Source organism: Eleutherodactylus coqui, chromosome 7 (assembly GCF_035609145.1).
Source record: "Eleutherodactylus coqui strain aEleCoq1 chromosome 7, aEleCoq1.hap1, whole genome shotgun sequence".
NCBI classification, from domain to species: Eukaryota; Metazoa; Chordata; class Amphibia; order Anura; family Eleutherodactylidae; genus Eleutherodactylus; species Eleutherodactylus coqui.
This window is the reverse complement of record NC_089843.1, coordinates 40096433-40113500: the sequence shown is the minus strand read 5'-3', so window position 1 is coordinate 40113500 and position 17068 is coordinate 40096433. Positions and strand designations below refer to the sequence as shown.

The 17068-nt window shown below is 48.6% G+C and overlaps 1 protein-coding gene across 2 annotated transcripts in view; it reads right to left on the bottom strand.

The window, feature by feature from the left end:
• CTNNA2 (catenin alpha 2) overlaps positions 1-17068 on the bottom strand; it is a 2255723-nt gene that overhangs the window by 1778015 nt on the left and 460640 nt on the right. For both annotated transcript variants that reach the window (XM_066572940.1, XM_066572941.1), the window contains exon 6: positions 13397-13663. In XM_066572940.1, the coding sequence (XP_066429037.1) occupies positions 13397-13663 (267 nt within the window). The remainder of the gene's footprint in view (positions 1-13396; positions 13664-17068) is intronic.

The window sequence follows — 17068 nt, the reverse complement described above, 5'->3', positions numbered from 1 at the left end:
GGGCAGGAGTGTCCGTGCCGACTAGTTCTGTATAAGATTATGGTGGAAGAATGTCCGTTCCGACTAGTTCTGTGTAAGATTATGGGACAGGAGTGTCCGTGCGGACTAGTTCTGTGTAAGATTATGGCGCAGGAGTGTCCGTGCCGACTAGTTCTGTGTAAGATTATGGTGCAGGAGTGTCCGTGCCGACTAGATTTGTTTAAGATTATGGTGCAGGAGTGTCCGTGCCGACTAGTTCTGTGTAAGATTATGGTGCAGGAGTGTCCGTGCGGACTAGTTCTGTGTAAGATTATGGCGCAGGAGTGTCCGTCCGGACTAGTTCCATGTAAGATTATGGTGCAGGAGTGTCTGTGCGGACTAGTTACCTGTAAGATTATGGTGCAGGAGTGTCTGTGCGGACTAGTTCTGTGTAAGATTATGGGGCAGGAGTGTCCGTGCCAACTAGTTCTGTGTAAGATTATGGTGCAGGAGTGTCTGTGCGGACTAGTTCTGTGTAAGATTATGGCGCAGGAGTGTCCGTGCCGACTAGTTCTGTGTAAGATTATGGCCCAGGAGTGTCCGTGCCGACTAGTTCTGTGTAAGATTATGGCCCAGGAGTGTCCGTGCCAACTAGTTCTGCGTAAGATTATGGCGCAGGAGTGTCCGTGCCAACTAGTTCTGTGTAAGATTATGGTGCAGGAGTGTCCGTGCCAACTAGTTCTGTATAAGATTATGGCGCAGGAGTGTCTGTGCGGACTAGTTCTGTGTAAGATTATGGCGCAGGAGTGTCCGTGCGGACTAGTTCTGTGTAAGATTATGGTGCAGGAGTGTCCGTGCGGACTGCTTCTGTGTAAGATTATTTGGCAGGAGTGTCCGTGCCAACTAGTTCTGTGTAAGATTATGGTGCAGGAGTGTCCGTGCCGACTAGTTCTGTGTAAGATTATGGCCCAGGAGTGTCCGTGCCGACTAGTTCTGTGTAAGATTATGGCCCAGGAGTGTCCGTGCCAACTAGTTCTGCGTAAGATTATGGCGCAGGAGTGTCCGTGCCGACGAGTTCTGTGTAAGATTATGGCACAGGAGTGTCCGTGCGGACTAGTTCTGTGTAAGATTATGGGGCAGGAGTGTCCGTGCCGACTAGTTCTGTATAAGATTATGGTGCAGGAGTGTCCGTGCGGACTAGTTCTGTGTAAGATTATGGCGCAGGAGTGTTTGTGCGGGCTAGTTCTGTGTAAGATTATGGTGCAGGAGTGTCCGTGCCGACTAGTTCTGTGTAAGATTATGGCGCAGGAGTGTTTGTGCGGGCTAGTTCTGTGTAAGACTATGGTGCAGGAGTGTCCGTGCCGACTAGTTCTGTATAAGATTATGGTGCAGGAGTGTCCGTGCGGACTAGTTCCAGGTAAGATTATGGTGCAGGAGTGTCCGTGTGGACTAGTTACCTGTGAGATTATGACGAAGGAGTGTCCGTGCCGACTAGTTCTGTGTAAGATTATGGGGCAGGAGTGTCCGTGCCGACTAGTTCTGTGTAAGATTATGGTGCAGGAGTGTCCGTGCCGACTAGTTCTGTGTAAGATTATGGCGCAGGAGTGTCCTTGCAGACTAGTTCTGTGTAAGATTATGGTGCAGGAGTGTTCGTGCGGACTAGTTCTGTGTAGGATTATGGGGCAGGAGTGTCCGTGCGGACTAGTTCTGTGTAAGATTATGGCGCAGGAGTGTCCGTGCCGACTAGTTCTGTGTAAGATTATGGCGCAGAAGTGTCCGTGCCGACTAGTTCTGTTTAAGATTATGGCGCAGGAGTGTCTGTGCGGACTAGTTCCATGTAAGATTATGGTGCAGGAGCGTCCATGCGGACTAGTTCTGTGTAAGATTATGGTGGAGGAGTGTCCGTTCCGACTAGTTCTGTGTAAGATTATGGGGCAGGAGTGTCCGTGCGGACTAGTTCTGTGTAAGATTATGGTGCAGGGGTGTCCGTGCCGACTAGTTTTGTGTAAGATTATGGGGCAGGAGTGTTCGTGCCGACTAGTTCTGTATAAGATTATGGTGGAAGAATGTCCGTTCCGACTAGTTCTGTGTAAGATTATGGGGCAGGAGTGTCCGTGCGCACTAGTTCTGTGTAAGATTATGGCGCAGGAGTGTCCGTGCCGACTAGTTCTGTGTAAGATTATGGCGCAGGAGTGTCCGTGCCGACTAGTTCTGTGTAAGATTATGGCGCAGGAGTGTCTGTGCCGACTAGTTCTGTTTAAGATTATGGCGCAGGAGTGTCCGTGCCGACTAGTTCTGTGTAAGATTATGGTGCAGGAGTGTCCGTGCGGACTAGTTACCTGTAAGATTATGGCGCAGGAGTGTCTGTGCCGACTAGTTCTGTTTAAGATTATGGTGCAGGAGTGTCCGTGCCGACTAGTTCTATGTAAGATTATGGGGCAGGAGTGTCCATGCGGACTAGTTCTGTGTAAGATTATTGCGCAGGAGTGTCCGTCCGGACTAGTTCCATGTAAGATTATGGTGCAGGAGTGTCTGTGCGGACTAATTACCTGTAAGATTATGGTGCAGGAGTGTCTGTGCGGACTAGTTCTGTGTAAGATTATGGGGCAGGAGTGTCCGTGCCAACTAGTTCTGTGTAAGATTATGGCGCAGGAGTGTCCGTGCCGACTAGTTCTGTGTAAGATTATGGTGCAGGAGTGTCTGTGCGGACTAGTTCTGTGTAAGATTATGGCGCAGGTGTGTCTGTGCGGACTAGTTCTGTGTAAGATTATGGCGCAGGAGTGTCCGTGCGGACTAGTTCTGTGTAAGATTATGGTGCAGGAGTGTCCGTGCGGACTGGTTCTGTGTAAGATTATGGTGCAGGAGTGTCCGTGCCGACTAGTTCTGTGTAAGATTATGGCCCAGGAGTGTCCGTGCCGACTAGTTCTGTGTAAGATTATGGCCCAGGAGTGTCCGTGCCAACTAGTTCTGCGTAAGATGATGGCGCAGGAGTGTCCGTGCCGACTAGTTCTGTGTAAGATTATGGGGCAGGAGTGTCCGTGCCGACTAGTTCTGTGTAAGATTATGGCTCAGGAGTGTCTGTGCGGACTAGTTACCTGTAAGATTATGGTGCAGGAGTGTCCGTGCCGACTAGTTCTGTATAAGATTATGGTGCAGGAGTGTCCGTGCGGACTAGTTCTGTGTAAGATTATGGCGCAGGAGTGTTTGTTCGGGCTAGTTCTGTGTAAGATTATGGTGCAGGAGTGTCCGTGCCGACTAGTTCTGTGTAAGATTATGGCGCAGGAGTGTTTGTGCGGGCTAGTTCTGTGTAAGACTATGGTGCAGGAGTGTCCGTGCAGACTAGTTCCAGGTAAGATTATGGTGCAGGAGTGTCCGTGTGGACTAGTTACCTGTGAGATTATGGTGCAGGAGTGTCCGTGCCAACTAGTTCTGTGTAAGATTATGGTGCAGGAGTGTCCGTGCCGACTAGTTCTGTGTAAGATTATGGTGCAGGAGTGTCCGTGCGGACTAGTTCTGTGTAAGATTATGGCGCAGGAGTGTCCGTGCCGACTAGTTCTGTTTAAGATTATGGGGCAGGAGTGTCCGTACCGACTAGTTCTGTGTAAGATTATGGTGCAGGAGTGTCCGTGCCGACTAGTTCTGTGTAAGATTATGGCGCAGGAGTGTTCGTGCGGACTAGTTCTGTGTAGGATTATGGTGCAGGAGTGTCTGTGCGGACTAGTTCTGTGTAAGATTATGGGGCAGGAGTGTCCTTGCCGACTAGTTCTGTGTAATATTATGGGGCAGGAGTGTCCGTGCCGACTAGTTCTGTGTAAGATTATGGGGCAGGAGTGTCCGTGCCGACTAGTTCTGTGTAAGATTATGGTGCAGGAGTGTCCGTGCCGACTAGTTCTGTGTAAGATTATGGTGCAGGAGTGTCTGTGCGGACTAGTTCTGTGTAGGATTATGGTGCAGGAGTGTTCGTGCGGACTAGTTCTGTGTAGGATTATGGTGCAGGAGTGTCTGTGCGGACTAGTTCTGTGTAAGATTATGGGGCAGGAGTGTCCTTGCCGACTAGTTCTGTGTAATATTATGGGGCAGGAGTGTCCGTGCCGACTAGTTCTGTGTAAGATTATGGGGCAGGAGTGTCCGTGCCGACTAGTTCTGTGTAAGATTATGGTGCAGGAGTGTCCGTGCCGACTAGTTCTGTGTAAGATTATGGTGCAGGAGTGTCTGTGCGGACTAGTTCTCTGTAAGATTATGGTGCAGGAGTGTCTGTGCGGACTAGTTCTCTGTAAGATTATGGTGCAGGAGTGTCCGTGCCGACTAGTTCTGTGTAAGATTATGGTGCAGGAGTGTCCGTGCCGACTAGTTCTGTGTAAGATTATGGCGCAGGAGTGTCTGTGCGGACTAGTTCTGTGTAAGATTATGGTGCAGGAGTGTCCGTGCAGACTAGTTCTGTGTAAGACTATGGTGCAGGAGTGTCCGTGCCGACTAGTTCTGTATAAGATTATGGTGGAGGAGTGTCCGTGTGGACTAGTTACCTGTGAGATTATGGCGCAGGAGTGTCCGTGCCGACTAGTTCTGTGTAAGATTATGGGGCAGGAGTGTCCGTGCCGACTAGTTCTGTGTAAGATTATGGGGCAGGAGTGTCCGTGCGGACTAGTTCTGTGTAAGATTATGGGGCAGGAGTGTCCGTGCGGACTAGTTCTGTGTAAGATTATGGCGCAGGAGTGTCCGTGCCGACTAGTTCTGTGTAAGATTATGGTGCAGGAGTGTCCGTGCCGACTAGTTCTGTTTAAGATTATGGCGCAGGAGTGTCTGTGCGGACTAGTTCCATGTAAGATTATGGTGCAGGAGCGTCCGTGCGGACTAGTTCTGTGTTAGATTATGGTGGAGGAGTGTCCGTTCCGACTAGTTCTGTGTAAGATTATGGGGCAGGAGTGTCCGTGCGGACTAGTTCTGTGTAAGATTATGGCGCAGGAGTGTCCGTGCCGACTAGTTCTGAGTAAGATTATGGCGCAGGAGTGTCCCTGCCGACTAGTTCTGTGTAAGATTATGGCGCAGGAGTGTCCGTGCCGACTAGTTCTGTGTAAGATTATGGTGCAGGAGTGTCCGTGCGGACTAGTTCTTTGTAAGATTATGGTGCAGGAGTCTCCGTGCGGACTAGTTTTGTGTAAGATTATGGGGCAGGGGTGTCCGTGCGGGCTAGTTCTGTGTAAGACTATGGTGCAGGAGTGTCCGTGCCGACTAGTTCTGTGTAAGATTATGGCGCAGGAGTGTCCGTGCGGACTAGTTCTGTGTAAGATTATGGTTCAGGAGTGTCCGTGCGGACTAGTTCTGTGTAACATTATGGCGCAGGAGTGTCCGTGCGGACTAGTTCTGTGTAAGATTATGGCGCAGTAGTGTCCGTGCCGACTAGTTCTGTGTAAGATTATGGTGCAGGAGTGTCCGTGCCGACTAGTTCTGTGTAAGATTATGGTGCAGGAGTGTCCGTGCGGACTAGTTCTGTGTAAGATTATGGTGCAGGAGTGTCCATGCCGACTAGTTCTGTGTAAGATTATGGCCCAGGAGTGTCCGTGTGGACTAGTCCTGTGTAAGATTATGGTGCAGGAGTGTCCGTGCCGACTAGTCCTGTATAAGATTATGGTGCAGGAGTGTCCGTGCCGACTAGTTCTGTGTAAGATTATGGTGCAGGAGTGTCCATGCCGACTAGTTCTGTGTAAGATTATGGTGCAGTAGTGTCCTTGCCGAATAGTTCTGTGTAAGATTATGGCGCAGGAGTGTTTGTGCGGACTAGTTCTGTGTAAGATTATGGCGCAGGAGTGTCCGTGCGGTCTAGTTCTGTGTAAGATTATGGTGCAGGAGTGTCCGTGCGGACTAGTTCTGTATAAGATTATGGTGCTGGAGTGTCTGTGGGGACTAGTTACCTGTAAGATTATGGGGCAGGAGTGTCTGGGCGGACTAGTTCTGTGTAAGATTATGGGGCAGGAGTGTCCGTGTGGACTAGTTCTGTATAAGATTATGGGGCAGGAGTGTCCGTGCCGACTAGTTCTGTGTAATATTATGGCGCAGGAGTGTCTGTGCGGACTAGTTCCGTGTAAGATTATGGCGCAGGAGTGTCTGTGCCGACTAGTTCTGTATAAGATTATGGGGCAGGAGTGTCCGTGCCGACTAGTTCTGTATAATATTATGGGGCAGGAGTGTCCGTGCGGACTAGTTCTGTGTAAGATTATGGTGCAGGAGTGTTTGTGCGGACTAGTTCCGTGTAAGATTATGGCGCAGGAGTGTCCGTGCCGACTAGTTCTGTATAAGATTATGGGGCAGGAGTGTCCGTGCCGACTAGTTCTGTGTAAGATTATGGTGCAGGAGTGTTTGTGCGGACTAGTTCTGTGTAAGATTATGGTGCAGGAGTGTCTGTGCCGACTAGTTCTGTGTAAGATTATGGCGCAGGAGTGTCTGTGCGGACTAGTTCTGTGTAAGATTATGGTGCAGGAGTGTCTGTGCCGACTAGTTCTGTGTAAGATTATGGTGCAGGAGTGTCTGTGCGGACTAGTTCTGTGTAAGATTATGGTGCAGGAGTGTCTGTGCGGACTAGTTCCATGTAAGATTATGGTGCAGGAGTGTCCTTGCCGACTAGTTCTGTGTAAGATTATGGTGCAGGAGTGTCTGTGCGGACTAGTTCTGTGTAAGATTATGGTGCAGGAGTGTCCGTGCCGACTAGTTCTGTGTAAGATTATGGTGCAGGAGTGTCCGTGCCGACTAGTTCTGTGTAAGAGCATGGGGCAGGAGTGTCCGTGCGGACTAGTTCTGTGTAAGATTATGGTGCAGGAGTGTCCGTGTGGACTAGTTCTGTGTAAGGTTATGGTGCAGGAGTGTCTATGCGGACTAGTTACGTGTAAGGTTATGGTGCAGGAGTGTCTGTGCGGACTAGTTACCTGTAAGGTTATGGCGCAGGAGTGTCCGTGCGGACTAGTTACCTGTAAGGTTATGGCGCAGGAGTGTCCGTGCCGACTAGTTACCTGTAAGGTTATGGCGCAGGAGTGTCCGTGCTGACTAGTTACCTGTAAGGTTATGGCGCAGGAGTGTCTGTGCGGACTAGTTACCTGTAAGGTTATGGCGCAGGAGTGTCTGTGCGGACTAGTTACGTGTAAGGTTATGGCGCAGGAGTGTCTTCTATGCGGACTAGTTACGTGTAAGGTTATGGCACAGGAGTGTCCGTGCTGACTAGTTACCTGTAAGGTTATGGCGCAGGAGTGTCTGTGCGGACTAGTTACATGTAAGGTTATGGCGCAGGAGTGTCCGTGCCGACTAGTTACGTGTAAGGTTATGGCGCAGGAGTGTCTTCTATGCGGACTAGTTACGTGTAAGGTTATGGCGCAGGAGTGTCCGTGCCGACTAGTTACCTGTAAGGTTATGGCGCAGGAGTGTCTGTGCGGACTAGTTACATGTAAGGTTATGGCGCAGGAGTGTCCGTGCCGACTAGTTACCTGTAAGGTTATGGCGCAGGAGTGTCCGTGCCGACTAGTTACCTGTAAGGTTATGGCGCAGGAGTGTCTGTGCCGACTAGTTACATGTAAGGTTATGGCACAGGAGTGTCCGTGTGGACTAGTTACCTGTAAGGTTATGGCGCAGGAGTATCTGTGCGGATTAGTTACGTGTACGGTTATGGCGCAGGAGTGTCCGTGCGGGCCAGGTCCGTGTAAGGCCCCACTTCTTAGTCTGGTACACTGCAGGTGATAAGTTTCGATCTTGGGCCAGCGGCTCTTCTGCACTAGGACTATTCAAGGCAGCTCCTTCAGACGAGCGGCAGCGCCGAAACACTCCTGATACAGCGGCCTTCACTGCGCAAAATGTCGCGCTTTTGCACCAAATCTGCACTGTTTACTGTACTCTTAGCACTGCTGGGGACCACATTGGCGCGGTGACACACCTGCGCAATTTGGTGGGAAAATAACTGGAACTAGTTAGGCTAAATAGCCTTTTAAATTGGGGTGCGTCTGTGTCCCGCGCCCGTGCGTAAGGGCCCCGGAAGCACAAAAAGTACAGTAATATGCTCAGAAATGCAGACAAAATCGCGTCGTTCAAATGTGCTGTATTTCCGTGTGCGTTTTCGCACGAACACCCGTGTGAGTCCGTCCTAACTGCGAGTGTCCGTGCGTTTTTGGTGCGTATGTGCATTTTTTTACGTTGGTGTTGCATCCATATCCAGTGCATTTTTCACACGCACATAAAAAAATTGCGAGGCGGCCGGATGTCTGCGGCAGCGTGAGTGAGCGATGCCGTCCGTTTACGTTACATCCATTGTCACTGCATTCTTTTACATTACCATTGGCTTTCATGCGTGAAGTTGATCCGGTATCGCCGGCCCAGTTGAAAGCAATGGGGGAAGCTCCGCGACTGGGGGGACTACCTCTTACCTTATAACTTGCTCCAATGTAATAATAACATATTCAATAGTAACGGCGCAACATAATAATAAACACACAATATACCTTGCTGGCGTAAACTTTTGTGGGAAGGCCACAGCTTTATTAACTTTTTATTAACCGAAAACGTTATTAATTTTTCTCCTAACTCTTCCCATGCCTAAAAGTCTCGTAACAAGTCAAAGTCCAAGAAACAGCACCAGGCGTGAGAAAGCCCCTAAACGGCCTGTAAACGCCTTCCTTTTCCGCTGGCATGGAAAGTCCAACTAACGCCAAACAGCTGTGACGACTTGAAACGCAGTGAAAAATCCTTCCGCGCAAATTGCTAAACACTTCCTCCCCCTCTGACCAGAGGGCGGGCGGGCGGGCGTCTTCTCTCTGGCTCTTCTCCTCGTGGACTGCCGACTCCTCCCCTTCCTCTCTACACTTCCTTCTCCCAACCCCTCCCTTTGTCGCTTCTTCTGTTAACCCTTTCTAGAACCTTCTCGCCCCCCAGTCCCTAGCCCCTTTCCCTATGCGGTCTGTTGCTTCCTAGACTCTCAGCCGCGTTGGACCCCGCAGCGATGCCAGGCTGTTTTGCCATAAAGACGCCTCACATCCACGGGGCTTACACATGTTGGGGAGCGCGATGCGGGGGCGGGATTCAGGGCCCCATCGCACGCTCGCCCGTGTGAGGTTAGCCCCAGGAGTATGAGGGCTTGTTCAGACTGCTGAACGGGGGAATCCCTTCCACTTGGCCGGCAGTTCAAACTCTGGACCGGAGTGACTATTATGGCCGTATAAGAGGACAACACCGCGCTCGTCTGAAGCCACCCTGATGGTGTGCTCACGTTATATCTGCACCCCTCCTCCCCAGTAATCACGTCAGTCTGGGGTGACCGGGACTCTGTATTACATATAACACACTTGTCGTTTCATGTGAATATGATGCAACAAGCCATCCGGGGAATAAAGGGGAAATTATCGCAGTGGCGCAGCTTAGGTCGCTCAGACGGCGCCGCTACAATCCCACGCCGGACGAGTTGGACACCGGACCAGCTACCACATTTCTGTGCCAAATAGAGGATTAGTGAAGCTGGATGAGAGGGTCACATTTAAAGGGGAGCGCCACTTCCACTTAGGCCTGATGCACACAGGCATGGAGGGGAGGGAGGGGATCACAGCATGTCCTATTCTAATGCAGGCGGCTTCCATTGCAGTCAATGGAAGGCTTTCGCTGCGGATCCGCATCATCGCCAGCGCATCATTCTCTGCACTGCAGGCACAGAAAAGACAAGTGACAGGTACACGGGGCTTACCGCGGGGCACAGGGTCTGATTCCGCTGCGAGATCTCGCTGTCTGAATCTGACCTGGCTGCATGCATTCGGCCTTAGTGTCTAACATATAGAGAAGTGCCAGAAAATAACAATCAAGTACTGAATTCCAGCTCCCTGGTGCAAATGTTCCAGATTCTCTATGTTTCTTCACTGGATTCTAAGACTGAATGCAATACTTGTATTTGACCACTGGATGTCACTGTTGCTGTTTTTTTGGATAGAGTAGCAAAATGTCTAATTTTTGGATACTTGTACGAGTGTGACAAAGACTAGTGATGAGTGAGCATACTCGACCCTTTAAACCGACCGCAGATAATATGGCAATTCCAGTAATCCGGCACTTGTTTGTGCTAATCCATAGTGTAATAAATATAAAATAGCGCATACGTTAGGTATCCAATCAGAAGACTCCTTTAATTATGAATCTTTCCTTGTGAATCGGCATATCTTCCTGTACAAGCTCTATAGCTCTTGGGCCACTCTCACACATAGTGTCGGCAAAACGCTGTGATTTTGATCCCGGCGGTTTGCAGCGATTTTACTGCCTTTTTCGGGTGCAGGTTACTGCCTCTGACAGTGGGTTTTAACACACCCTACCATTCTGGTGAGAAATAGAGCAGACCGCGCATAAAAATCGTGGCCTGTCTGCCAGGCCCCATTGAAATCAATGGGAGTGTCATATCGTGATTTCTGCGACGTTCAAAACGCCGCAGTAATCATGGTAAAAAGCACGTGTGAGAGCCGCCTCAAAGGAACAGAGAATCTAGAAGATGCTCAAATACGTAATACAATAACATATAGAAGCAGACGCGTAACTTGAAGCTCCTGGGCCCCGGTGCAAAATCTGTAACAGGGCCCCCAACTATAATGCTTTTTTCATAGGAGAAGAGAGGCCTTATGGGCCCCTTATGGCTCCTGTGCCCGGGTGCAACCGCATCCCCTGCACCCACTATAGTTATGCCCCTGTATAGAAGCATAATTGAATCCCCCCACATGGCAGTGTTGTAGGTTTAATGTTCACCTCGGTAACAATGGATGAAAAAAATCATTAAGAATATAGCAGCGTGCAATCAGCGCTTCATTCCCACGCCGGCTGATATCAGGCCATTATCTCTGGTATATCGCACCTAATGATCAGCCCCAACAATTTACAGAAGTAAAGTTGAATTTAATCTGATGCCAATTGGGTTACATGGGACTGATGTGACATAGGACTGCATGTAATGCTGCTGCGTGACCTTAAAGGGGTTGTCCTGGAACTAAGGTATTGATGGCCACTATTAGTGTATCTTGACGCCACCAGGTATTCCTGGTGGAGTCAAGATTGACAGGGGGTGACGCATCCTGTAGCTGATTGGTTGGACAGCCTGTTGGGCGGCAGGTCCTGCAAACTAAGTAAAGAAGCAAGTGAGTGACCCGGCAGCCGCACACGCTGCAGCCTTCCCCGTCCCCCTCACTGTGACCCTGCTCTCCTAAAGCCTTCCCCACTGCCTCCACATTACCCATCCTCAGTGGAACCCAGCGCCCAGGTCGCTCCCTCGGTGTCCGGCGTTGTCGCTGTGTGCTCCGACGTGCCAAGCGTGGCCGTACGCCGACTCTCGATGTGTGTTTGCACCGCTGTACTGTCCCTGCTCCCGGCCGCCTAGCCTGAACTGACAAGGGGGTCCGCAGGCAGCCGCTCACAACATAAAATGAGATGGGACAGGTGTGTGCCGCCTCTGGGGGGCCATCCACTTTTACCGCCGCCGTACGGGGCTGTGCAATCCCTGCTCCACACACCGCTCTCCCATGCCTTGCACATGGCGCTGTGCGTTTTTGAGTTCACATGGAAACTTTTGTGGGCTGCCAGGACCTGCTGCTTAACAAGCTGTGCAGCCTATCAGGTACGGGGGGGGGGGGGGGGTGACCCTCCTGTCTATCTTGTCTCCACCAGGACTTCCTGGTGGCGTCAAGATACACTAATACCTTGATGGCCTACCTTCAGGATAGGTCAGCGATATCAGATTGGCGTAGGTCCATCGCTTCAAACCCTCGCTGGCCAGCTGATTGAAGAATGCCCAGCTCCTCTCCGGCCTGCGATGTCCTGTTCATCGGTCACACGGTCTCTGAGAATGGCTGTTGTATCGGGCGGCACTGCTCACAGCGCCGTACATTGTAGCTTGGTATACAGTGGAGAGGCTGCAGCGCCCCCTGGAGCACAGTGGCCCCCTCACATAGCAGAGCGCTGGACCTCTCTCAATCTGATATTAATGCCTCTGCAGAACATCAGTGTCTCAGAAGAGCCTTTTAAGAAGCGAAAAGTCGCTGATTGGTCGCTTCATTTCAGAGTGCTGAAATAATGTGACCAGCGACTACTGAGCGACTTTTCATTGAGCCCCCCCGTCGCAGCCCCCGTTTACACGGAATAACTACTACTGAGATAGTCGTCCCCTGTGAAGCAGTTCTGAGGATTCACTAAACGGTATGTCGGCTGTGGCTTACATAGGACTGCAGGCAATCTACAGAGTAACCAGAAGTCGCAGAGCTGTGATGGCGCACAGAGCCTCCAGGTGTAGCTGAGATGTGTTTATCCTTTGGTTGCAGTGATATCACGAGGTGCTTGTCTGTCATTCTGACAGTTAGCGCTTACCTTTAGGCTGTGTTCACACTAACATTGGCGCTTTCCGTCTCTCTGTTCCATTTTTGGAACAGAAAAATGGAATTAAAGCAGAAACAGTTTTCAGCTATTAGCTCCTTTATGAGGAAATGGAAGATCTTTACGTTTTCTGAAAACCAAGTGAAATAAATGAGAGAAAAAAGCAAAATATTTATTTCCATTTTAATTGCATTTCTTTGCTCCAAAAACTGGAACAGGGAGACGGAAAGCCCTGATGTTAGTGAGACCAGAGCCGGACTCACAGTGCAAGCACCAAAGATTACCAGATGTAGAGCTGCTGAATACGGGTGATGCAGCTGGGTTTGTCATCTGGCTCAGTAATGTCAAATCCACATATAGTTTTACATAGGACTGCAGGTAAACGTCCCCTCAAGCAGCTGAGCTATCAGGATGCACAAATTGAATCCTCCAAAAGCCATACAGTGCGTCTGCACGTGTCACATGTAGCAGAGCTGACTTTGTCATGTGGAGCTTGTGACAATGTTATCTGCGCTCTCCCATATGACCCACGAGGTGGCGCTCACACTTAGTGATGAGTCAACTCTTGAAAAATTCAGTTTGGCCGATTACCTGAATTTTGGTAAAAAGTTTGGTTCATCCGAATTAGTTTAATCCTAAAACTGGTGTTCAACACTGTCTTAGGGCCATAACACCCTCAGGTCACCTAGGAGAGCAAGGACTTGTAAGCTGTTATTAAGGCAAAGTTAGGGAAGAAGAAAAGAGAAGAAAAAGGGGAAAAAAAGAAGAAAAAAAAGGAAGAAGTAAAAAAGAAAAGGATTATTTTTTTCCTTCATCCTTTCCCTTTTTGCCTCCTCTCCCAAAGTTTGGGGTCTCGCCAAACTGAACTTTTGGCAAATCTTGAGCTGTAAGAGGGTTCTACTGTTCTGGTTCGCTCAACACCGCTCGCAACACACAAAAGAAAAGGTACAGTGACCAAACCAGCACTGCTACACCTGTAAATAACAATCTGGACTCTGCTATGTGCACACTGCAAACCCAGACAGAACTATGAAGAGCTCAGGGCACACAACAGGTAACATGCGTCTGGCCTACTTACATCAAACTCATTGAGGGCGGCAGCGAGCTCCCCGATGCCCGTGTGACCCTGTTTCTCATCAGTGGGGGACGTAGCCTGGGCAGCGTTGGAGATGCCTGCAATGGCCTCCTGCACTTGTTTGAACACATAATCCCGGTTGGCTCTTGTGGCCGCCACGTCAGGGTGGCGCAGGTAAGCCTGTGATGCTGTGTATAGCATTGTGGCATTCTTCTTCAGAGCCCCACGAGCCGCTGCCATCTCATCCCTGCAGTGCGGGTCCTTCAGTTCCTGCGGAGGAGAATAACGTGGCATCAAGTAGGGAAGAAGGCAAAGAGAAAACCGCTAAAGGAGAAAGATGGACGATCACAAAACGACTACTAAGAGCTACATGTCCTGCCACATAACTACTACTACTAGGAGCAACATAGCCTGCAACATAACTACTACTACTAGGAGCAACATGACCTGCTATATTACTACTACTACTAGGAGCAACATGGCCTGCAACATAACTACTACTACTAGGAGCAACATGGCCTGCAACATAACTACTACTACTAGGAGCAACATGGCCTGCAACATAACTACTACTACTAGGAGCTACATGGCCTGCTATATTACTACTACTACTAGGAGCAACATGACCTGCAACATAACTACTACTACTACTAGGAGCAACATGGCCTGCAACATAACTACTACTACTAGAAGCAACATGACCTGCAACATAACTACTACTACTAGGAGCAACATGGCCTGCAACATAACTACTACTACTAGGAGCAACATGGCCTGCTATATTACTACTACTACTAGGAGCAACATGACCTGCAACATAACTACTACTACTACTAGGAGCAACATGGCCTGCAACATAACTACTACTACTAGAAGCAACATGACCTGCAACATAACTACTACTACTAGGAGCAACATGGCCTGCAACATAACTACTACTACTAGGAGCAACATGGCCTGCAACATAACTACTACTACTAGGAGCAACATGGCCTGCAACATAACTACTAATACTAGGAGCAACATGGCCTGCAACATAACTACTACTACTAGGAGCAACATGGCCTGCAACATAACTACTACTAACAGAAGCTACATTGTTTGCTACATAACTACTACTAGGAGCTACATGGCCTGCCACATTACTACTACAAGGAGCTACATGGACTGCTACATTACTACTACTAGGAGTTACATGGCCTGTTACATCACTACTACAAAGAGCTACATGGTCTGCTACATTACTACTACCACTACTACTACTACTACTAGGAGTTACATGGCCTGCTACATTACTACTACTAGGAGCCACATGCTCTGTTATATCACTACTACAAGAAGCTACATGGCCTGCTACATAACTACTACTAGGAGCTACATGGCCTTTTACATTACTACTACTAGGAGCTACATGGCCTTCTACATTACTACTACTAGGAGTTACATGGCCTTCTACATTACTACTACTAGGAGCTACATGGCCTTCTACATTACTACTACTAGGAGCTACATGGCCTTCTACATTACTACTACTAGGAGCTACATGACCTGCTACATTACTACTACAACAAGCTACATGGACTGCTGCATAACTACTACTAGGAGCTACATGATCTGCTACATAACTGCTACTAGGAGCTACATGGACTGCAACATTACTACTACTAGGAGCTACATGACCTGCCACATTAGTACTACAACAAGCTACATGGACTGCTACATAACTACTACTAGGAGCTAAAAGATCTGCTACATAACTACTACTAGGAGCTACATGATCTGCTACATTACTACTACTAGGAGCTACATGACCTGCTACATTACTACTACAACAAGCTACATGGACTGCTGCATAACTACTACTAGGAGCTACATGATCTGCTACATAACTGCTACTAGGAGCTACATGGACTGCAACATTACTACTACTAGGAGCTACATGACCTGCCACATTAGTACTACAACAAGCTACATGGACTGCTACATAACTACTACTAGGAGCTAAAAGATCTGCTACATAACTACTACTAGGAGCTACATGATCTGCTACATTACTACTACTAGGAGTTACATGGCCTGCTACATAACTACTACTACTAGGAGCTACATGATCTGCTACATAACTGCTACTAGGAGCTACATGGACTGCAACATTACTACTACTAGGAGCTACATGACCTGCCACATTAGTACTACAACAAGCTACATGGCCTGCTACATAACTACTACTAGGAGCTAAAAGATCTGCTACATAACTACTACTAGTAGCTACATGGACTGCTACATTACTACTACTAGGAGCTACATGGACTGCTACATAACTACTACTAGGAGCTACATGATCTGCTACATTACTACTACTAGGAGCTACATGGACTGCTACATTACTACTACTAGGAGCTACATGGACTGCCACATAACTACTACTAGGAGCTACATGGACTGCTACATTACTACTACTAGGAGCTACATGGACTGCTGCATTACTACTACTAGGAGCTACATGGACTGCTGCATTACTACTACTAGGAGCTACATGGACTGCCACATAACTACTACTAGTAGCTACATGGCCTGCTACATTACTACTACTAGGAGCTACATGGTCTGCAACATAACTACTACTAGTAGCTACATGGCCTGCTACATTACTACTACTAGGAGCTACATGGACTGCTACATTACTACTACTAGGAGCTACATGGACTGCTGCATTACTACTACTAGGAGCTACATGGACTGCCACATAACTACTACTAGTAGCTACATGGCCTGCTACATTACTACTACTAGGAGCTACATGGACTGCTACATTACTACTACTAGGAGCTACATGGACTGCTGCATTACTACTACTAGGAGCTACATGGACTGCTGCATTACTACTACTAGGAGCTACATGGACTGCCACATAACTACTACTAGTAGCTACATGGCCTGCCATATTTCAACTACAAGTTGCTACATGGACTGCTACATTACTACTACTAGGAGCTACATGGACTGCTGCATTACTACTACTAGGAGCTACATGGACTGCTGCATTACTACTACTAGGAGCTACATGGACTGCTACATTACTACTACTAGGAGCTACATGGACTGCTGCATTACTACTACTAGGAGCTACATGGACTGCTGCATTACTACTACTAGGAGCTACATGGACTGCTGCATTACTACTACTAGGAGCTACATGGACTGCTGCATTACTACTACTAGGAGCTACATGGACTGCCACATAACTACTACTAGGAGCTACATGGACTGCCACATAACTACTACTAGTAGCTACATGGCCTGCTACATTACTACTACTAGGAGCTACATGGACTGCTACATTACTACTACTAGGAGCTACATGGACTGCTGCATTACTACTACTAGGAGCTACATGGACTGCTGCATTACTACTACTAGGAGCTACATGGACTGCCACATAACTACTACTAGTAGCTACATGGCCTGCCATATTTCAACTACAAGTTGCTACATGGACTGCTACATTACTACTACTAGGAGCTACATGGACTGCTGCATTACTACTACTAGGAGCTACATGGACTGCTGCATTACTACTACTAGGAGCTACATGGACTGCTACATTACTACTACTAGGAGCTACATGGACTGCTGCATTACTACTACTAGGAGCTACATGGACTGCTGCATTAC